Genomic DNA, 21,135 nt, shown 5'->3' on the forward strand with positions numbered 1-21,135 from the left:
ATTCGGTCCTATAAATCAGTTTGTAAGACTGGTTTCTTGCGTGGCTTCTGAGCCAGGTCTAGCTGCCATTCCTGTAGAAGCTTTCCAAAAATTCTTCTGTGTGGGGTTTTAGGTGAGGAGTGCGGAGTCCGTAGCGGAGGCGGATTTCCCGGCTCTGGACTGGGCCGGGAGGACGGCGGGGCTGCAATGCCGAGATTGGCCACCAGAGGGGGGATGTGTTCCAGACCCCAGGGGAGCTTCCGCGACTGCTCCCAGAACTTTGTATTTATAAAGACCGGCGGCGGCCCAAGCAGCTGCAGTTCCCATCTCAGTCAGCATCTAGAACGGCCGCTGGTGCCTCCACAGAACACCTCCTGAGCGCTGCCTGTGGCTCACTGAGGCGAGGCACCAACAACACAGGGACTCCCCAACCACAGGCCCGACTCAGGCCCCAGGGTTGAGTCTTGCCTCCTGCCCTGACCCTCCTGGAGAAGTGACCCCTGAGACAAGTGACTGAGCACCGGGGCAGCCTCTTTCTATGCCTCCGTCTGGCTTTGGCTGGCTGTGGGGACGAGCTGTGCGGGGCTGCCTGGGTCTCAGTGCAGTGACAGCGGCCAGCTCTTCGGTCACCATGGCGAATCCCGGGAACTGAGCAGACCCGCGCTTCTGCGGCCTCCGCGGGCGGCGCTCAGGTGAGTCTTGGCACTAACTCTGTCCTGGCACCTGAGCCTAGTGTCCCAGAGGCAGGGTCCCCCAGCTGTGGGGGACCTGGATGTGGCCCTTGGAGCAGGGCGCTGCGTGCAGGCATCTCAGGATGTGCAGCCCGAGGTCGCAGCGGCAGGTGGGAAGGTTCCAGCTGTGGGCCTGTGGGGATGCAGCCTGTGTGAGACTGGATTTGCAGACGCCATTGCTTTAGTGGCAACTCTGCCTGGTCGGTGTCACATCTTGGAGCCTATGGCGGGAGCCGACTGTGCGGCTAAGTGTGTGAAGTGTGTGTGCATTGTGCGTACCACTGGTGGGACGTGTGAAGGGAGAGCTTAACATCTGCACCTTTCCAGCTTCGGGTTCTGATTTAGGGGAACTGTTAGCGGAGAGGGCCCCCTGATTTTTACTTGGTTTCGGTGCCATTCAAAGAGAAGATGCGAGCCCAGCAGAGTCAGATGCTGGAACCCAGACACCCTGTCTCTGCAGCAACAGGTGAGGTTCATGCCACCTTCAGCAGGAAGAATCGATGGAACCCTTCAGCTCCCCAAGAGTGACTTGCCCTGAAGGGTCCAGATTTCGCTCTGGTCCGTATTCGTGATTGTTGTTTGCAAAGGGAACCCCAAAGAGCACTGTTTTGGGGCCTGACTGGCAGGAGGGAAGCCTCAGGAACTTAGAGACCGTGCCCCTCTCCCCTCACTAACTACTTGGCAGGATCAGAAGATGCCAGGGTTGGGGGTGGGGGGGTGTTTCTCTCTGGACTCCCAGCTCCAACTTGCTGTGGACCCTTGCTCGTAAAGCCCTTCCCTGTGCACTATTGACCGGAGGCTAGAAATAGCTGAGTGGCTGGCAGATGCGCTTCTCCCCTTCCCAGAGGTGATGACCTGAGGCTGAACGAGCTCAGCGGATTGGGCCAGGTTCCCGAGGAGTAGGAAGGGACTCCAGGACAGGACCCCGTATCCTCTGAGCACCCCGCCCACCCCACCCAGACCTGATGGGGTGAAGCTATGGATGTCTATGGAGCATCACGACATCCCTAAGAGGGCAGTAAGGTGTCCCGTCCCTGGGGGAGGAAGGCCCCATCCTTTGACTTGAAACACAAAATTCCAAGCTCCTCGAGATTTCTCCTTATGTCACTTTGGCATCCACACCCTGCTCATGTTTCTACTATCCTGGTCCCCTCCCTTCCTGCTCTCAGATCCTTTCCTTGGCCCCAGGGCTCCCACTGACCCTCTTCACTGCCTGGTTTGGAACCCCTAAAGGTGGCTCCTGAGAGGGACAAATACATGCTTTCTGGACGAAACAGCCCTGTGGCTGGGTCCGTGCCCTGGGTGGGACGCCTTTCCCTGGTGCCTCACCCTTGCCTGACATCATTGGCTCTTGCCTCTTGGGGCCTGGATTGGCTTATCTTTAAAGCGGGAGCAACACACTGATGCTCCCTGACCCCCTAGCAGGGGCCGGGGAGGGGGGCGGAGAGATCCCAGATGACAACGGGGCATGAGCACACGCAAGGCGTATACATCGTCTCTATTATCACCACACTTGGCAGTGAGTTTGCACCTTGCTTGAGAGCACAAACTTGGCCCCAAAGGCAGTAAGACCAATGATCGAAGGGTTCAAATTCCTGTCCCTCATTTCCCAAGAAAGAAAAATAGCTCAAAATAAAACCTGGGGCAGATAGAACATTCTTAGGTTTCCTTCCCAAGTAACAAACATTAGCAGAGCTGGCCGAACACTTCCAATCTCATCTCACTCACATCTGGCCTCTGCTCGGCCGGGGCCTCTCTTCTCAACAGGCTCCCCAGGGCTCCTGCTCCACCAGCCCAGGGGTGGGGAGAAGGGTAGAGAAGGGGCCGCCCTATAGACGCATTCCAGATAAGGAGCCATGCATTCCAACTGTGGCCCAGGGGCTGATCAGCAGAGGGGAAGGTGGAAATGAAGATGGGGCTATCCTGGCCCGAGCTCATCTCCATACCCCCACCGCCAGCATGGCAGCACCCCACCGAGCAGACCTCTGGGCAGCAGCGCCTGTTGCCTTTGGCAGAGAGAGGATTATCGCTTGCAGAGGAGACACTGGCCTCCTGCTTTGCAGCTCCCCAGGCCAGAGGGAGGGGTGCAGCACTTAGTGCTTATGAAACAAGGGAGGGTCCCCTGCAGCTTAGCAGCAGCAGCGGAGTCGCTCAGGGGGCTCCACCTAGAGGCTCACAGTGGGTGGAGAACTTGGATGGAGCACGGGTGTTGGGAGGTTAGCAAGCCGGACATTACTGCAGCACAGAGAAGCTGGGTGGGAGAGGTTTGGGGGCTCCAGGGAACCCCTGGGGCAGGGAGGGGAGATCCTGGCAGAGCTGCGAGCTCCCGCTGCCCCCGTCTCCTGCAGGCTGGAAGAAAAGGCCCACAGAGGCTATGAACACCCTGCCCGCCCGTGCGTGCGTGTGCGCATGTGCACACCCCGTGCAGCCCATGCGGCATCTCCTTACTTGAAGAAGCCCCTGTCCGTCCTTCCTGGGCCATCGGAAGGACAGTTGTATGGCAGCTGGCCCGCCCTGAAGTCAGAGGTCTCTGGAGACAAACGTCAAGCCATGAAAATAAGGGGTTTAGGTTTGACTCTGCCTGCCAGAGCGGTTCAGCCAGGCTCCTCTTTGATTATCTGTGTTTACTGACACGATGCCGATGCCTCCTGTCCCACTGCCTCCAAAGAGGAACCGACTGGCTGCTCCCTTCAGGCATTGTGCTCCCCCCCCCATGCCACCTGCTAGGTCCCTGTCATCTTTTCTCAAGCAATAGACCCCTGGCTCCGCTCTCTGGGTCTCAGAGTTGAATTTGCTCCACACCAGTCCTGGGACCCATTCATCCTCCCAGCAGCTTTTATCTTCCAAAGAATTTGCTCTTAAAAATGGATTTTTAGTTCAATATCCAGAGAGTCCAAGAGCATCAGGACCAAAGGTCAAGCTAAACTTATGGCTGGAACAGAGCTGAAATTAGAAAGTAATTTGTCAAATCACTGAGCATATGTGGAAAAAAAAGAGAGTAGCAAGTGTTTTATGTTAAATAAACACTTTTTAATTTGGCTCCCAGAGTAGGTTTTTCTTATTACACAAAGAATGCAAACACGTTGTAGAAAACCCAGAATATCCAGCAAACAAAAATAAGCACAAAATCCCCACAATCCCCACCAGAGTCTTCTGATACAGAACAACCCGGAACATCTCCAAATACAATCTTTCTTGTCACCTACTCAGGACACGTGTATATATTACAAAATGGGATGGCATTGTATACACTCCGGAAATGGTGCTGTTTACTTCAAATCCGATGCCATTCTCCAGAGTCAATGGGTACATTCCTAGAACACCATGGGGTAGCCTCTGAGCCCCAGTGACCTGGCTTCAGGAGCCCATGCAGACTCTGGCCCCTCCCCGGGTCTCAGTGTCCGGGGGACTCCACCAAGGCTGCCTGCTCCTCGGGCTTGCTTGGGAGACGAATCCCTGCTGCGGTCCCACTGTAGCAGCTCCAGCACCCCAAAGTGGGAGCAGCACCCCAGCTCCTTTGGAACATGCCAGACTGGTCACACATTTGCAGCACAGAGCAGGAGCCAAGTCTCTATAATGTGCTCAAATTTCCAGAGGCTAGGAGATCACTCCACTGGGGTCAAGAGGCCCCTCCAGGCCCTACCGAGCATGGCCCTCAGGGCCCCTCTGGCTCAGGTTCTGGCCCCAACCAAGGGCTGTTGAGACAAATGGATGGATCCAGTGATCAGAAAGGTCCAAAGGGCCTCGGCCTTCCCAAGCACCGAGGAAGCTGGCGGAGACTTGGGATTCTGAGGACCTGGTAGATGGTACCCGAACATGAGGGACTACTGGTGTTCAGGCTCAGAATCTTGGGGATGGGTGGTGCCTTGTTCGGTGTGTTCATTTCTGTCTGCCTATAGTTTATTCTCTCTCTCCCCGCCCCCTTCCTCCCTCTCCTCTCCCTTCGCTGTCCCTCCTGCTGCTGCTGCAGATCAGAATGGAGAACAAAGCCATGTACCTGCACACGGTGAGCGACCGGGACACCAGCTCCATCTTTGAGGAGCCCTTTGACGGCAGGAGCCTGTCCAAGCTAAACCTGTGTGAGGACGGTGAGTGCATCTGGCTTCGTCTTACACTGCAAGCCCTGCCCTGCCCCCATACCCAAACCTGTCATTGCTCCAGGGCAGCAATGACTCCCCCCACCCCCCACAAGTCTAATACTTCCTATGTGGAAATTCATGCTTTGAAATGTCTTTTAATTGACACATCTCTACATATCTTTGTGACCTGCAAGATGTGTATCCATTTCACAGGTGAGCTGGTGGGGCTGGTGTTTAAGGATCGTAGAGGCTGTCAGTAACAGAGGCATTCCAGCATTGAGTCTCCTGACTCCTAGGGCAGGCTTTTTGCCTCTTTGGCTTCCTCTCCTCTGAGTGGGTCAGGCTGGGGTCAGGCAAAGGCTTCTGAGCTAGCGAGCCCAGACCTCAGGTGAGGAGCCCCCAGTCCATTTCCCAAAGCATCTGTGAGGAGAGAGCATACCTCGTCAAGGTGCTCAGCCTCCCTCTAGGTCTGAGTCTCTAGATCAGGCCCGCAGGAGGGAGTTCCCCATGCAGTGACCCACTGCATCTGTGGGAAATGGTTATTTGCTAAGACTGAAAATTTAAAGGATGCTTCCTCCAAAGAAGCCCAAAGCACCTTGCCAGCAGACGGAATCCTGTACACCCAGGACCAAGCTTGACACTTAGTAGGTGCTTAATAAATGCTTGCTACATCAATAGACACACTCCTTTTTGCAGTGAGCACAGGGGAGGGCAGCATTGTTCCCACTTCAAAGCTAAATAGAATGAAGTTTACAGAAGAGTCTCATAAAGACTTATGGCCAATTAGGTAGAGACAAGCTGTCATAGAGTTCTCCAGAGAAATGGAACCAAGGGGATATATATGTATATACAAAGTTTTATTATGAGGAATTGGCTTACATGATTATGGACGCTGAGGAGCCTCACGATCTCCAACTTCAGACTGGAGACCCAGGAAAGTGGGCAGTATAATTTGATCTGTGTCAGAAGGCCCGAGAACCAGAGGAGCGAATGGTGTAAACTGCAGTTTGAGGGCTGGAGAAGATGAGAGGCTATGTCCCAACTCTGTGGGCAGGCAGGAGGCAAAAAGCAAATTGCTCTGCCTTTTGCTCTCTAAAGGCCCTCCACTGATTGGATGCGGCCCACTCCCACTGGGGAGGGCAATCTGCTCTACTGAGCCCACCAAGTCAAATGCTAATCTCATCTGGGAACACCCAGAAATGATGTTTCACCTGGCCCCTGTAACCAGTCGAGCTGACAGGAATTAACCACTATGCAGGCCTTTATTCAAGGCTCTTTCAAACACCATGTTTTCTCTCCACTCTGCTAGCTGCCTTTGTCTCAAAATTACTCAAAGACAGAAACACCTCCCCATCCTGCTGTAACCGTGTCTCCTCCTAAAAGGCACCAAGTGCTGGAAGGGAAGTTGGGGAGCTCAGAGATGCAGGGATCAGGGACAGTCTCAGCAGGGAGAGGAGACAAGCTTTGGGCTCATGACCGATAAGCCCCCACAGCCTGCCCTAGTAAACTGCCCACCACTGTAGCTCTTCTTCTGAATTCCGTTCAACAAACATATTTTGAGGATCTTCAATGTGTCAAGCCACGGGTGGGGTGCCAAGGATGCTCTAAAGCAAAATCGAACCATCCTTGCCCTCCAAGGGCTATGATCTCAGCGGAAGGGACTGGCCTGGGGACAACTACCCATAACATAAAGTAGGCAAAAATATGTGTCAGCATGGTAGTCCCCCACTTTATCTGTGGTTTTGCTCTCCACAGTCTGTTCTCCACACCAAACTGTGGTCTGGAAGCAGATGACCCTCCTTCTGACCTTTTATCAGAAGGCCAGTCACAACCTAATGCCATCACGGTGCCTTATGTCATTCACCTCACTTCATCTCATCACATAGCCATTTTAGCCTCATCACAAGAAGATAGGTGAGTGCAGTGTAATAAGATATACTAATGGAGAAAGAGAGACCACATTCACATAACTTATTACAGCATACTGTTATGAACGTTCTATTTATTATTGTTGTTGTGAATCTCCTGCTATGCCAGACCTGGAAATTAAACTTTATCACAGTGTGTGTAAATAGGAAAAAAACAGACTACATACAGGGTTTGGTACCCTTGGTGGTTTCAGGCATCCACTGGGAGTCTCGGGAGTATCCCCCATGGATAAGGAGAACACTTGGGTACTGAAGTTAGGAGAGGTCTTTCCAGAAAAGGCTTTAAAGACTGAACACAATTTTGTAATAGAAGAGGAGGGTGGGGAAGGGAGCCACCAGCTGTGTCACATCAAGCCAGGTCAGTGTTTCTGTCAGGTTCCTGTCTTCTGGGAAGGCCGGGTCACTGGCCAGTGCTCAGCACTCCTCCATCTGCACAGACCAAGCTGGCTTTCGTATCCTTGATCCTGCCTACTCCCTACCAGCCCCTCAGGAAAGAGGACTGGCTTGGCAAGGAAGAACTGGGGTACAGCACAGTCGGGGAGTCTGGAGGACTATTAGGGCCAGCCTGGGGTGCCAGTTGGGGCAGGGCAGGGACCCCAGGGCAGGGAGAGGCCAAGGGTTGGAAGCATCACCAGGCCTCATACCCCTTACATCATCTTTCTCTCTCTTTTTCTGTACCCCAGATTTAAAAAGACCATTTGGACCAAAAGCACTGAAAATAATAGTAGTCTCAGCAACTGTGCTTTCCAGGCACCTCAGCAGGGCAGAGATCCCATCAGAGAACAGTTTTAGAGCTCTGCCAGTAAGAATCCTCAGGGGTGTCCTGAGGCCTGGCACCCCTGAAATACAGACACAAGTTGGAAGATGAGAGGTGGAGGCTGACTCACCCTTCCAGGGCCGTGTGACCTGACTGGGTCACATCCCTCTCTGGACCTCAGTGTCCTCATCTGCCAAATGGGGGCAGGGCAGAGGGGAGGTCTCTGTGAGGTTCTGTCCAGTTCTAGAATTCTGTGTGTCGAAACAGATCTGGTCATTGCATTCAGGGTGTGGTCCTTTGAAAACTTAAATCGGAACATGATGCTGCCCCGAGAAAGCTCTCAAAACATCCCCCCTCAATGAGAGTAATAACTCAGGTGCTAACAGTAGCCAAGGAGGCTACGGACATTCACCTTGACCCTGCTGGCATACTCACTTGGGCCTGTGCTCCCTGGAAGGTTGCTCTTCCACCTCCTTCCAGTCTTGGCTCAAATATCACCTTCCCCATCAGGCTTCCTGTCCCCTTGCACTCCTGGCCCTTGCTTCTCTTTTTCCTTTTTCCCACAGTCCTATTCCCCCCTAACACATTATGTAATTCTTATTTTATTATGTTTATATTCCTTGGCTGTTCCTTGAGGGAAGAATATAGGCTCGACAAAAGCAGGCACCTCGGTTTTGTTCATTGATGGCTCTTAAGCCTGGCACAGAGTAGGTGCTTGCTAATTCTTCAATGAATGGACATTGGGTCCTTGAAATCTAAAGGTGGCAAAACAAATACATCCTCAGCCTGATCTCTAATTGTCTGGTCTCCCCCACTCTTCAGTGATCTGGCCTCCAGGCATGAGGATGGGGGGTCGGTGTGAGGAACCCAGAGACCCCAGTGTTGAGATGAAATCAGCCACCTAATCTCATGGGTTTCTGGTTTGACTCCCCCACCCCTTTCATTTCTAAGAGGAAACCAGTAAGCTCTGACTTGGGGAAATTCAAGACAGATTTTATCTGTTTCCCCAGGATTTTGTTCTTTGATCCTCATTTCTGGACAGTGTAACTGGAGAGGGTGAGGGAGGCTGACTGGAAAGCAGAGGGGGGCCGAGATGGGGAAAGGGAGGGAGGCCTGAGCTGCCTTATGGGCCCTGAGTAGATTTAAACAGTAACGTCTGGTAGGTCTTGCAGGGCTCTGAGTCCCTTCCAGGATTTTCCCCTTAAAGGAAAGTAGATGAGGAGGAGAGGTGAGTGTCTCCTCTCCTCCTCATCTACTTTCCTTTAGTAGCCCTGGGGTTATTAGGATCTGCTGAAGCAAAGTAGCAAAAATGCAGCCCAGATATTAAGGTGTGACTCAGACTTGAATGCAGGTGAGACTTTAAAGACATTAGGGCCTCAACTTGTTATTTCAGGGGTAATACACGGAGACGCCCCCTCCCCTCCTCTCCCTCCCCCCTTTCCTAACTTGTCTTCTCTTTCCCTCCCACCCTGTCTTTATCTCTCCCCTTCTTTCCCTGTAGCAGGTGAGAAGAGAGGGGAAGGAGCTGTTACCTGCCTTGGTTCCTCTGCCCCCTCCCTAAGAGGCCGTCTGGCCCAGTTCCCGAATTGTGCATTGCCACACCCTTCAGGCCCACAGTCCCTGCTTCCCCACGTCTAGGGACCACTCCCCCCTCTGCACCCCTTGTGGGGCCATGTCTCAGGACCCTGCCTGCTCCCTTGGGTCTGAGCTGTCGGTCTCCCCATCTGAGCCCCCTGTTGACAGGCAGGCCCCAAGGGCAGGGCAGGGCCCCCTCTGTGCCACCCCAGGGGAATAGCTTCCCTTCCACCTGTCTCCCTGGAATTGCCCGGAAGGGCTGATGGCAGAATGCGACCTCCAGGGTCCCCGCGCCCAGCCTCCCGTGACCTCCACGACCACTTCTACCTCCCTGTGAACAGAAACCCAAAAGGGGGCCAGCTGGACCTGCTTGCCCCTCTCCCCTCTTCCCTCCGCTCTCACCTTCCCGGGTGGTGCAGCCTTTCCTTTCCTGCCTGCGTAGCTGTAGGCCTCCTCAGTCTGGCGCAGGGAGGCGGAGAAGGCGGAGGGCGCGTGTGGGTGGTGGTTGGCCGGGCCTGACTCCTCCACGGCCCTTCCTGAGGGCCAGAGAGAGGTGTTAGTGTCAGAAAAATATTGTAGTCATGCTCACCCCGTGGCCTCAGACACTCCACCACGCTCGCGGCGTCATCCGGCGGCCGCAAATGGGAGGCTCGCGGAGGTAATGAGTTACACATGCTCCTGGCCTCGCCCCGACGCCTGCAGCCAGGCTGCTCCCGGAGTGGAGGGCCGAGGCCCCCGTGCCGGAATTCAATTATTCTCCTCGGGGAACCCCTTCATCTGCCTTCTCACCAATCAGATCGCCCTGGTGCATCTTGGCGCGTCTTAGCGCTGGCGGGAAGCCGCCCAGGGGCAGGGGTGGGTTTCCTGGGCGGGTCTGGCTAGAGCCTCGGCTGTGGAGGGTCACCGCCCTCTACAGGTTGGAGAGTCCCGCCGCGGAGCAGGAGGAGAGCCTAGGATTAACTGGTGCAGCGACGCAGGGCTTTATCCGTCCGTGTTCCCCGGGGGCGGCCAGGCTGGGTCTGGATGCGGGGTCTCTCTTGCCCAAACGGGCTGTCCCTCCGTATGATGGGGAAAGGCCTGGAGAGGTGACAGGCGTGTGGACATTGCAGATTGGCCGGTCTGGGCTCAGTGCAAGGGTGTTGTGTTTTGCGCCCCACTCCTTCATTCCCCTAGGCCACCATTCACCCGGTGCTCTGCCTCGCTGGGTCGGCCATTGGGGAGCAGCCCCGGCAGGAGGTGGAAGGCTGGAAGACAGGGAAGGCAGAATATTTATTCCCCAGGGCCTGCCTTAAGGGGTCACCCTTGGGCTGCCAGTGTTCTCCCACCCAAGGTCACTGCCCCATATCAGCCACTCTCTCCGCACGGTTTTCTCCTTCCAGGGTCCAGCAGCTCTTCCGCTCCTTGACCGTGGGGGCTGGGGTGCTTGCATCCAGAGGGCACAGCCATGGTGGGCATTTCACACCCTGGCCACGCTTTGCACACATTCCTTGATTAAATCCTATAAAGTGTCTTATTTTGACTGGGCCATCTGTTTCACCGGGGCCTGGACTTTCTAATCCTCAGTGTCCCCATCTACAAAATGGGGATGTTACCTCATGAGAGCCGTGGGAGAATCCGGTGACATAACCCACGTAAAGCGCCTTGTGCACGGTAGACTCAAGATACACATTTCACTTCCCTGCCCTTTGGGGAGTCCCCTGTAAATCCTGGGGAAGTGAGGAGGAAGGAGGGCGAAAGAGGAGGTCAGGCGCAACTGCGGTCCCCCCTGACCCCAGGGTCTCCCGGAGACACCCACATTACTTCTTAGGGTGTCTTAAGGCTGGTTTTTACCTTCTGCTGAAGAAAGCAGAGTTTTGGTTAGTGGGATCCCTCGTGAAGCCTGGATTTTCGGGGAAATTGAGCAAAGTCTTTTAGTCCTGGTCCCCAGCTAGTAGAATCAGTAGGCAATGTTCTGGACCCTGAGGGCTGCTGGTTCTGGGGCATGTGTGAGTCTATCCATTCCCCACCCTGATCAGAGGCAGAAGGCTCCCAAGGGCCTTCCTGAGGTTTGCCACCAGAAGAATCAAGGGATGAGTTTCAGTGTCCCTGGATGGAGGCTAGTGTCTTGTGGAGGGAAGAGTGAGAGGAGCCCAGAGGCCCCAAGGGCTCCTTCCAATATAAGGGGACACAAAGGGACCCTCCCCTCCTTTCTCTCACCCAAGCCCCCAGCCCCTAACCGTGGCGTGCCATGCACCGTTACTCTAGGGAGTGAGGGCAGGGAGGATGGCTCTGAGGGGAATGGTGCCGACCCGACCCCTGGCCTGACACACTCCAGAGTGGGGGTGCTGAGAGGAGGTCTGTGTGTCAGCAGCACCACATGTGGGAAGGAAGCTGCACAATGTGCCCTGAGTAAGGGTGCTGACCGGGCATGGTGATTCCTCATCGCATCACCCACTTCTCCCCACTCAGAGACCCTGCTCAGATGTTCTTGGCCTTCATTCCCTTGTTCATTCATTCACTCATTCATTTTTTTTTTTTTTTTTTGTCCTCATCTTTCAATGAGAAAGGTGCTTTGCAGGCCCCCTACAGGGGCTTTGTCCTGGCTACATGCAGGGAGAGGGGCCAGGAGGCATGAGACATGGTCCTGTCCTGTGTCATTGCACTGTCACTGTGGTTAGTCCGTCCCCTGCTCCTCCCCCCGCCCCCATGGTAGGCCAGCAAGACATGGATCCATAAGCAAAGTTTACTCACCTAGAGATGATCCGGTGGGAAAGACACTCGGGGTTTGGACCACGTGGTTGGTACAGAGCAGATACAGCCTCACTCGTCCCAGGCACCCCAGTCCAAACTTAACATCCTTAATGATCTTGTCTTCTCCATTGCGGGGATGGCACTGCATGGTGGTGAAACCCCACAACCCAAATCCACAGGCTGACTTCCAACCCCAGCTCTGCTGCGTGCTGGCTAGGAAACTCCAAGCCCGTCCTTAGCCTCAGCTTCCCCTCCTCTAGCCTGTGAGATAATAGCCCCCAACCCAGGGTTATTGTTAGGGCTACCTGAGTAACTCCACATCAGGTCCTTTCAACAATACCTGATATATCCAGAGCCCTCCATCCATGTTTGATCATAGGAAAAATACGGTTGCATCCCTCTATTTTTCTGCTTCTGCCCTGGGGTCTGCCCAAGGCACCCTCCTTCCTCCACATTCTGTGTTCTCAGTCTCTAGGACAGTCAGCTTCAAGAACAAGTCACCTTGTTCCCAAGTTTATCTGGTATTGCTTCCTGGTGTCAAACAATAAACAGCATGACTGCTGCCCCTTGAATCTAGAAGACCCAGCTTCTCTCTTTCTCTTTCCCAGGCCCTCATGGTCCTTGTCAGCCCTTCTATTCATACTGTGCTGCTGCAGCTGTGTCCACTTGAGTCCTTCTGGACCATAAGCCCCTTGAGTGCAAATGCTTTCTGCTTTGAATGCATCTTAATATGCCCAACATGAACACCTAGACACAAGACACCGTAGACACAGGATGCCCAGCACTGTGTCTTGCGTATGGCAGGTACTGTTGCTTGTTGAATGAATGCGTGCATCCCTGTTCACCAAATCTGTAAGTACCAGGTGAAGGAATGCTTAAAGAGGTGAATTTAAGACAAAAGCAACAGTGACTTTATTCATCCTAAGAGGGCAGGTTTTATGGTACTGCTGGTGCATGCGGAAATAAAAGGTCATGGTTCCTGCCCCCAAGGGGCTTAAAGTCCCCTGAAGACACAGACAGGAAGACCAGTCCTGCATTATAATTTGATTCATGCTCTAATGGAATTGGGTGCAAAGTGTCGATAGAGGGAGAAGAAGCGTGCCTACGTGGGCCCAGGGGAGGAAAGAAAGCGCCCTGTGAGGATAGCCGCTGGAGTGAAATATGGAAGGGCAGAGAGCAGTACGCCTGCTAGAAAGGGCAGAGAAGGCTTACCCAGTCAAGGGAGGTAGCACAGAGCTCAGGCTGAGGAGGGACAGTGGTGGGAGGTCCTGGACATTCACTTTTTTGAGCTCTGCTAGGCCAGGCACTGAGCATTTGACAGGTATGAGCTCATCTGATCCTTACGTCAGCCAGTGAGATGAGTCCCATTATTATAGCCAAGTGATACAAGAAGAAAGCAAGGCTCGGAGACCTGGTAAATTGCCTGAGCTCACAGTTAGGAGGGACTGGTGTCTTTGTTCACTGGGGCTGCCATGGCAGTCCCACGCAGACCAGGTGGCGTATGAACCACACACATTTGTTTCTCACTCTGGAGGTGAGAGGTCCAAGTTGAAGGCACAGGCAGATTCTGTGCTGGTGAAGAAGACCCTCTTAGATGGCCTCTACATGGATGACCATCTTCTTAGTGTCCTCACGCAGTGGGTGAGGAGAAGGAGCCCTCTGCGGTCTCTCCCATAAGCGCCCTGATCCTATTCAGGAGGACTTGACCCTCATGACCTGATCACTTCCCACAGGCCTTTCCTCCAAGTATCATCATGTTGGCTGCAACAGATGAATTTGGGGGGATACAAACATTCAATGTATAGCGATTGGAATCAGGATTAACTGACTCTACCGCCCACACTCTTAATTGTATTGAAGCTAAAGTCATGGAAGGTCTTCTGTCAAATCCATAGGAATTTGGGTCTCCAGAGGCAATAGGAAGCCAGCAAAGGGTTTCCAAAAAATGAAAGGAGATTTCCATTTTTAAATGGTCACTCTAGCTGCAGGAGCACATTCGATTTTTCCAGCATTACCTCTGTTGAGCCATTTCGGTGGGTCGGGGGAGAAGCCAAGGTGCAGTGGATTAAGTCTGGCTTGATTGAGAGAGTGAAGACCCAATGCAGACTCTGCTTTCCCAGTGCCTGGCCCGGAGGTGGGGGAAAGACTCAGCCGGGTGGTAGTGGGGAATGTCAGGTAGAGTCAGGTCAGGTAATCTAGGTGAGAAATTCTGTGCCTCCATAGTGGTGAAAGCAGTGGAGGAGGGGGGAGGCCACACAGTGTTTAGATTAGTGCTGACGGATGGACAGTGTGTGGGAAACGAGAGGAGGTCCAGGGAAGGGGCTCTGCTGAGCACCATGCTGAAAGGCCTGAGAGCTCAGGACATGAGGGGGCAGCAAAGGAGGCTGAAAAGGAACAGCGAATGAAAGAATCATATGAGTGTTGAGCCCTGGAAATGCAACCAAGTAGAAGTGTGACCAACGGTGCCAGTGTTGCTGAAAGGTCAAATTGAAGGAGCACTAAGCATTGACCATCAGACTGAGCCATTGGAGATCCATGGTGACCTGACGTATTAGTCAGCTTGGGCCGCGTAACAATAGCCATTGATTTTCTCACGGTTCTGGGCACTGGAAGTCTAAGACCACGGTACAGGCAGGGTCGGTTCCTCTGGAGCCTCTCTCCTTGACTTGCAGCTGTCTCCCTTGTTGGTGTGTCCTCTTGTGGTCTTTTCTCTGTGCACACATGCTCCTGGTGTCTCTTTGTGTGTCTGCCTTTCTTCTTATAAGAACACCCGTCAAATTGGATCAGGGCCCAACCTAACAGCCTCATTTTAACATAATCTCTTTAAAGACCCTGTCTCCAAATACAGTCACATTCTGAGGCAGTAGGGGCGAGGGTTTTAACACAGGAGTTTGGGGAGGACACCATTCAGCCCCTTATACCTGGCAAGAGCGATTCTGGCAAAGTTAGATGGGAGGAGGCTGAATGGAGTGGGTTCAGGACAGAACAGGAAGAGAACGGAATGCAGTGTGTACTTGCGATTCTTCCAAGAAGTTCTGCTGTACAAGACGACAGAAGTGGAGGGGAATGGAGATTAAGAACGCATTTTGTTTTATTTTAAGATGGAAGAAGTAGTATGGTTTGTGCAACGGATTGATGCTCTGCAGAGAGAAACACTGGCTAATTAGACATTCTGGAATTATAACCTTGAGAAAGTATAAGAAGGAATCTGATGTGAGTCAGGGGTTGTTGGCTCAGTCAAGAGAACACACGGTTCGACTACAGTGACCAAAGGGAAGGCAGAGTGCTAGGACCTGGACCTAGGTCAGCGGTTATGGTGTGGGGAGAGTTTAAAGAAAGCTTTCTTCTCATTGCTTCTGTTTTCTTAACTGGGAAAGCAAAAGTGAAGATGGAGGAGGAGGCATGAGACAGGTGTCCGGGGATGAGCGTGTGGCTGGCCTAGGAACAGGTGGCAACCCCCTAGTTAGTATCAGAGCCCACTTGGGTCTAACGGCCACGACCTTAAAGTCATCCCAGCAAGCTTGGCAGTGTGGTTTTCTGTTTCTGGCTATGCTCAGTTATGTGAAAGGCAGGGCAGAGCCACAGAGTTAGCTCTAATCAGATTTAGTTTTGCCAAGTGTGAGGATGCCAGAAAGAGGCAAAGAGATTGAAGGTGTGTCTAGCAAGCAAATAACACAAATCATGAAATGTAAGTGGGGAAAAAGAAGGAAGGAAGGACTGAGGGGGGAGATGGGAGAGGGGGCGGGGGGCAGGCAGTAGGGTCCAGGTGAAGTCAGGGAGTGCCAGAGTCAGAGTTCTTGAGGGAGTCCTCCTCAGGAAGACAAGAGAGGTGGTAATAATGTGGGACATTTGAAATGGAGATTAAGAAGGAGTTCCGAGGGCACCTGGGTGGCTCAGTGGGTTAGAGCCTCTGCCTGCAGCTCAGGTCATGATCCCAGGGTCCTGGGATCGAGTCCCGCATCGGGCTCTCTGCTCAGCAGGGAGCCTGCTTTCCTTCCTCTCTCTCTGCCTGCCTCTCTGCCTACTTGTGATCTCTGTCTGTCAAATAAATAAATAAAATCTTTAAAAAAAAAAAAAAGAAAGAGTTCCGATTATTGACAAAACCAATAGAAATGAAATGTCAGCCACATATGCAATTTTAAACTTTCTAGTAGTGGCATTGAAATGTGGAGACACAGATGAAAGTAATTTAGATACATGAATATATTTTATTTGCGCTAATATATCCAAAATATTATCATTTTGATATGTAATCACTATAAAAAAACGATCGAAGTATTTCTATTTTTTTTCCCATGCTGAGCCTTCACAATCCACTGTGTATTTTGCATTTCAAGCCCGGCTCAGTTTGGCCCACATTTCAAATGCGTCAGGGCGGAGGTTGAAATCAAGAGAGGAAAAGAGGTCAGGAGGAGTTTGAAATGGAGACTGAGAGAGAGTGAGAGCAGAGAGGGGAGGGGTGAGCTGATGTCCCTTAGTAACAAGAAGAAATGTGCAGTTGTGATGTGAGAGTCCAAGATTGGGGGGAGAAAATGTTCTGGAAATAGCAGTGAGGAGCAAAGAAAAACACCTATGGCACCCTTGGGCCAGTTGTATGAGAATAGGAGGGAGAAAGCCACACTTGGGAAGGCAAGGGAAATAGGTTTCAATCAGAACAAAAAGAAGAAAGTGAAAGAAATATTCAAAGCAGAAGTTGACAAAATTAGAGATTTTTTTAGAGGAGAGGCTGGGAGGTCCAAGGGCTGTCCCGTGGGAAGGTTTCAGTATCTGGGCTGATAAATGGCCAAAGGAGGATAAACAAGGCTGTTTGGGGATTTGCGTGGGTGATGGGGAGGCCAGGGGGTTCTGGGGCTTCTGTGGGGCCACTGGAAGTCAGGACCCAGGACTCGGTGAGACTGGTCATGCTGGTTTCAGCAGAAACGGTTGGTGAGGCTGTGTTTGTAGGAGGGGTCTTGCCAGGAGCACACAGAGTCCTAGGGCAACCTCTCTGCCCATCAGCGTGGCGTGTAGACAGGGTTGGGGGGCCTCATCCTACTGCCTTAGCAGCTCTGGAGTTCATTTTGGCTCTTGTGAAGGTGAGGAAGCCAGGGGAGGTCCAAGAGGGGTTGGGGCTGGTAGCAGGATGGTGAGAAGTGATCATAATAGAGGGATTATATGGGGGCTCCCCCGGTGGGCATATGGCACAGGCAGGCCCTGTGCTCGGGGCCTCAGTATATTGTCTCTGTTCAACCTCAGTACATATTATTATCCCCAGTTTGTGGATGAGAAGATGAAGTCTTAGATGAGGTCAATGAGGTCAACTGCCCAAGGTCACCCAGCCAGTCAGAGGCGGAGCCTAATTCAAATACACCCGGCTGTGGTCCTTAAACCCCACCCCCGGCTGTGGTCCTTAAACCCCACCCTCTGTGCAGCTCAACCCTTCCCTCCCTGCCGGGACTTGGGGCCCCTGTACCATCACTGCTGGTGGCAGTGAGGCCTAGGAGCGTGGGTTCTTAGAGTTTAAGGTTTCAGAGGTGGAGACATTCTGGAGGATGACGAAGCCAGGGTGGGGCCGTGGGAATAAATGGCAGCGATGCAGGAGACAGATGGAATGAATTATTCCAAGAGGTGACGTTGGCAGGAAATAGATAAAGTGCAAGTAGGCTTGGACAGAGCACAGGGACAGGGTCTTAAATGGCTTCAGAGGGAAGGCTGGGACACAAACCTCAAGGCAGACACGAACCTCTCAGGTCAGAGAAGTGCCTTGCCCCCCCCAGCGCCCCTGCCCCTACTACCTTGTGGGACTTCTGGCCTGGAGTCTAACTGCCGTATGCAGATTCTGCCGTGGGGTCTGGAAGATATAAACACAGCTGTGAGGACGGGGCCCAGCCCTGCAGACGTGGTTGCTGGTTAACGTGAGGCTCACAGAGCTGCTGGGGCGCGGGGGGGAAGGGGGCGTGTGATGGTCCCAGCCTCCGCACAGTGTCCCCAAGCCTCTGTGCTCCTCGGCCTTCCCACTTCCTGCTTTCAGCTTGAGATCCATTCAAGTCAAGAAACCCAAGATGTTCCGAGTGCCCACGCAGAAGCCTTGTCTTTAGAAAGTGCGGTTAAGAGAGGAGGATACAGAGAGGGGGCTGGCTGCTGGTCTCTCCCGACACCGGGGTGTGGGCTAGTTTCTATCATCTACCTGTCACCTTGGGGAGCACAGGGAATCTAACTGATGGACTAGGAAAGGAACATACCAGAGACCCAAAGGGGATAGATGGCAGCCATCGGCTCAGCAGGGGCAGACTGAAGAGAGTTACTCAGGGCAAAGGAAACTGAGGACAGGCTTTCCTGATGAGGACCATACACCCCAGTTTGCACGAACAGTCTTGGTTTATGCCCGCTCTCCCCCCCACCTTTTTTTCTTAACATATAATGTATTATTTGCTTCAGGGTACAGGTCTGTGAATCATCAGTCTTGTACAATTCACAGCACTCACCATAGCACATACTCTCCCCAATGTCCATCACCCAGCCACCCTATCCCTTCTCGCCATCCTCAGTAACCTTCGGTTTGATTCCTGAGATCAAGAGTCTCTTACAGTTTGTCTCCCTCCCCCAGTCCCATCTTGTTTCATTTTTGCCCTCCCTGCCCACTATGATCCCCTGCCCTGCCTCTCAAATTCCTTGTGTCAGAGAGGTCGTATGATAATTGTCTTTCTCTGGTTTCTCTGGTTTCTTCCACTTAGCATAATAGCTTCTAGTTCCATCCACGTCATTGCAAATGACAAGATTTTGGGGGTTTTGATGGCTGCATAGTATTCCAGTGTGTGTGTGTGTGTGAGAGAGAGAGATCTTTATCCATTCATCTGTTGATGGACATCTAGGTTCTTTCCACAGTTTGGCTATTGTGGACATTGCTGCTATAAACATTCGGGTGCACGTGCCCCTTCGGATCACTACGTTTGTATCTTTAGGGTAAATAGCCAGTAGTGCGATTGCTCTATATTCAACTTTTTGAGGAATCTCCATGCTGTTTTCCAGAGTGTATGCCCGCTCTTTCTGCGTAGTGATTAATAGAGCACAATTTGCTTTTAAAAAGCTTCTTTGTTTGAAGATTATCTCATGGTTTGTCCATAAGTGAAAGTGAACTTGACCTTGTCCCACTTACCTGGTGAGTTGTATTTTGGCTTTTGGGTTCTCCAGTACTGTTTGACTTCCATATACTCTGCCAAGTGTGGGAATTCATTTCTTCATTCCAGAGTTATGATGACCCCGCAGCTCTGACCTAAGGATATTGATTAAGATGTAAATGCAACATCTGAAGTATGTTAAGCATTTCCAGGGTATCCAGGGGGCGTTGCTTCTAACATTTAGGCTTATATTAGGGGTCCCTGAAGGGCGTTGATGGATAGAGATAAGAAGGGTGTGGTCTTGCCAGTGGATGGATGTGGACATGAGAAGATGTAGATGTGGACGTGTACGTGAGAACATGTGGACATGAGAAGAGCCCGCCCGCCTGCCTTGCAGATGCCCAGGGCTGCCCCTGGGACTTTGGCTTGTTGAGTGTGCCCTTTCTCTGCCCTCTGCAGATGGTCCTCCTGGTAAAGGAGTTCTGTTTTATGGTCAGGAATAAATGGTTGTTCTCACAACTCTATTTCTAGAGAAGTGTTTAAAGTTCTAACGTCCTATTTGTAGCTAGTTTGGATCCTTGATTCTAGGAGGTGACATGCCCTTCTTTTGAGGGGCAAAATTCCATCAGTGAAGGAAACCCAGAGATGGAACAGCACTTGGGTACCAAGGTGACTTGAGTGGTTAGGGGATCAGTCCTACCGCAAGCTCCCTGGCTGCAGTTCCTGTGTTGGGGTAAAGCTGAGATAAGGGAGACAGCCACGGGGTTTTCCTGCATGCTCTCCTCATTCTCCTGCACGCACTTGTCATTGGTCTGGCACGGGCTAGCTGAGGGAAACAGAGCTTCCCTTTCCATGGCCGGACTAACTGGTCCATGCAGGTGGAGTCTGGGAATCAGCAGTCTTAGCCATTACCTCTTGCTCAAGAAATGGTTGCTGAATGGACGAATACACTGTCCTTAGGCTCCTTCCCCTAACTTCCCCATTATGTGCACCAGGACCCCAGCCCTGGACCGCACATCTTCTTTCAACAGGCCAAAACATTCCAGCCCTGCCACTTTGAGTAAATTACCTAACCTCTCTGAGGCTCAGCTGTATCATCTATAAGACAAAAGTAATAATACTTGCCTTTGTGATTGCTGTTGTGCTTAGAATTAATGTTACCTAAGCACTCAGCCCAGAATAGGTGTTTGTGGGGATGGAAGATGTTATTCTGTTGTGTCCCATTGTTGGAGGTTCCAAAGCAATTTTAAAATGTAGGGTTTGGGGAGCCTGGGTGGCTTAGTCAGTTAGGTGTCTGCCTTCAGCTCAGGTCATGATCCCGGAGTCCTGGGATCGAACCCTGTGTTGGGCTCTCTGCTCAGCGGGGAGCCTGCTTCTCCCGCTCCTCTATCCTGCTCTGCCTACTTGTGCTCTTTCTCTCTCTCTGTCAAATAAACAAATAAAATCTTAAATAAAATAAATTATAGGCGTCATTATTATTCACATATGGTGAGGCCAACAGGTCAGGGGAGGACTGCCATTGAAAAGATGGTTTGTGAGGCACCTAGATGGCTCAGTCAGTTAAGCATTTGACTTTTGATTTCAGCTCAGGTCATGGTCTCAGGGTTGTGAGATGGAGCCCTGCAACAGGCTCTGAGCTGAGCACGGAGTCTGGTGAAGATTCTTTCTCCCTCTCCCTCTGCCCCTCCCCACCCACTTGCTCTCTGTCTCTTTAAAAAAATTAAAAAGAAATAAATTAAAAAAAAAAAAAGATAGTTTGTTGCTCACACCACCTCATGTCACAGAAGGATTTGGGTGGGTGAGGCAGTGTGAGTGAGCTTGGGATGCAATAGCTTGAATCATTTCGGTGGACTCTGCGACCTACAGCTGTCCCTGGTTGTCTGGTACCCAGCTCTGGGCTGAAAGGGTAGGTGCTCAGTAGTCTGGAGGGAGGAAGTGGTAAAGGAGGTAGTGGTCGGTCATATGGGCTGTTGTCTGGGTGGTCTGCACAGGAAGGGCTTGCCGGCAGGCGAGTGTCTTTCTTTGGACCATCCCTGGGAGGGGCAGTCTCCGCAGTCAGCAAGGCCCCAGGATGTTTAAGTATCAAATACAGAAACTAGAAAACATGGCTATTACAAAAGTCTAAATAGTGGTTTGGTTTACCCAGTAAGTCTGCATTTCGTTGATGAGTGTCATTTGACCACAAACAGCCAATAGATGTTAACTGAGCTCCCGCTCTATGGGCCAGGACCTGTGAGATGCAGAAATGAGTCACAGACA

At 52.1% G+C, this 21,135-nt stretch overlaps 1 protein-coding gene across 2 annotated transcripts in view; it reads left to right on the forward strand.

The window, feature by feature from the left end:
* Window positions 1-260: 260 nt before the first annotated feature.
* SCARA5 (scavenger receptor class A member 5) overlaps window positions 261-21,135 on the forward strand; it is a 120,118-nt gene continuing 99,243 nt past the window's right edge. The window contains exons 1-2 of one of the 2 annotated variants that reach the window (XM_032332327.1): window positions 261-671; window positions 4,681-4,798. In XM_032332327.1, coding sequence (XP_032188218.1) covers window positions 4,687-4,798 — 112 coding nt within the window. In that variant the 5' untranslated portion in view covers window positions 261-671; window positions 4,681-4,686. The remainder of the gene's footprint in view (window positions 672-4,680; window positions 4,799-21,135) is intronic. The other variant, XM_032332328.1, reaches the window with a different exon arrangement.

This window comes from Mustela erminea, chromosome 2 (assembly GCF_009829155.1).
Source record: "Mustela erminea isolate mMusErm1 chromosome 2, mMusErm1.Pri, whole genome shotgun sequence".
NCBI lineage: Eukaryota > Metazoa > Chordata > Mammalia > Carnivora > Mustelidae > Mustela > Mustela erminea.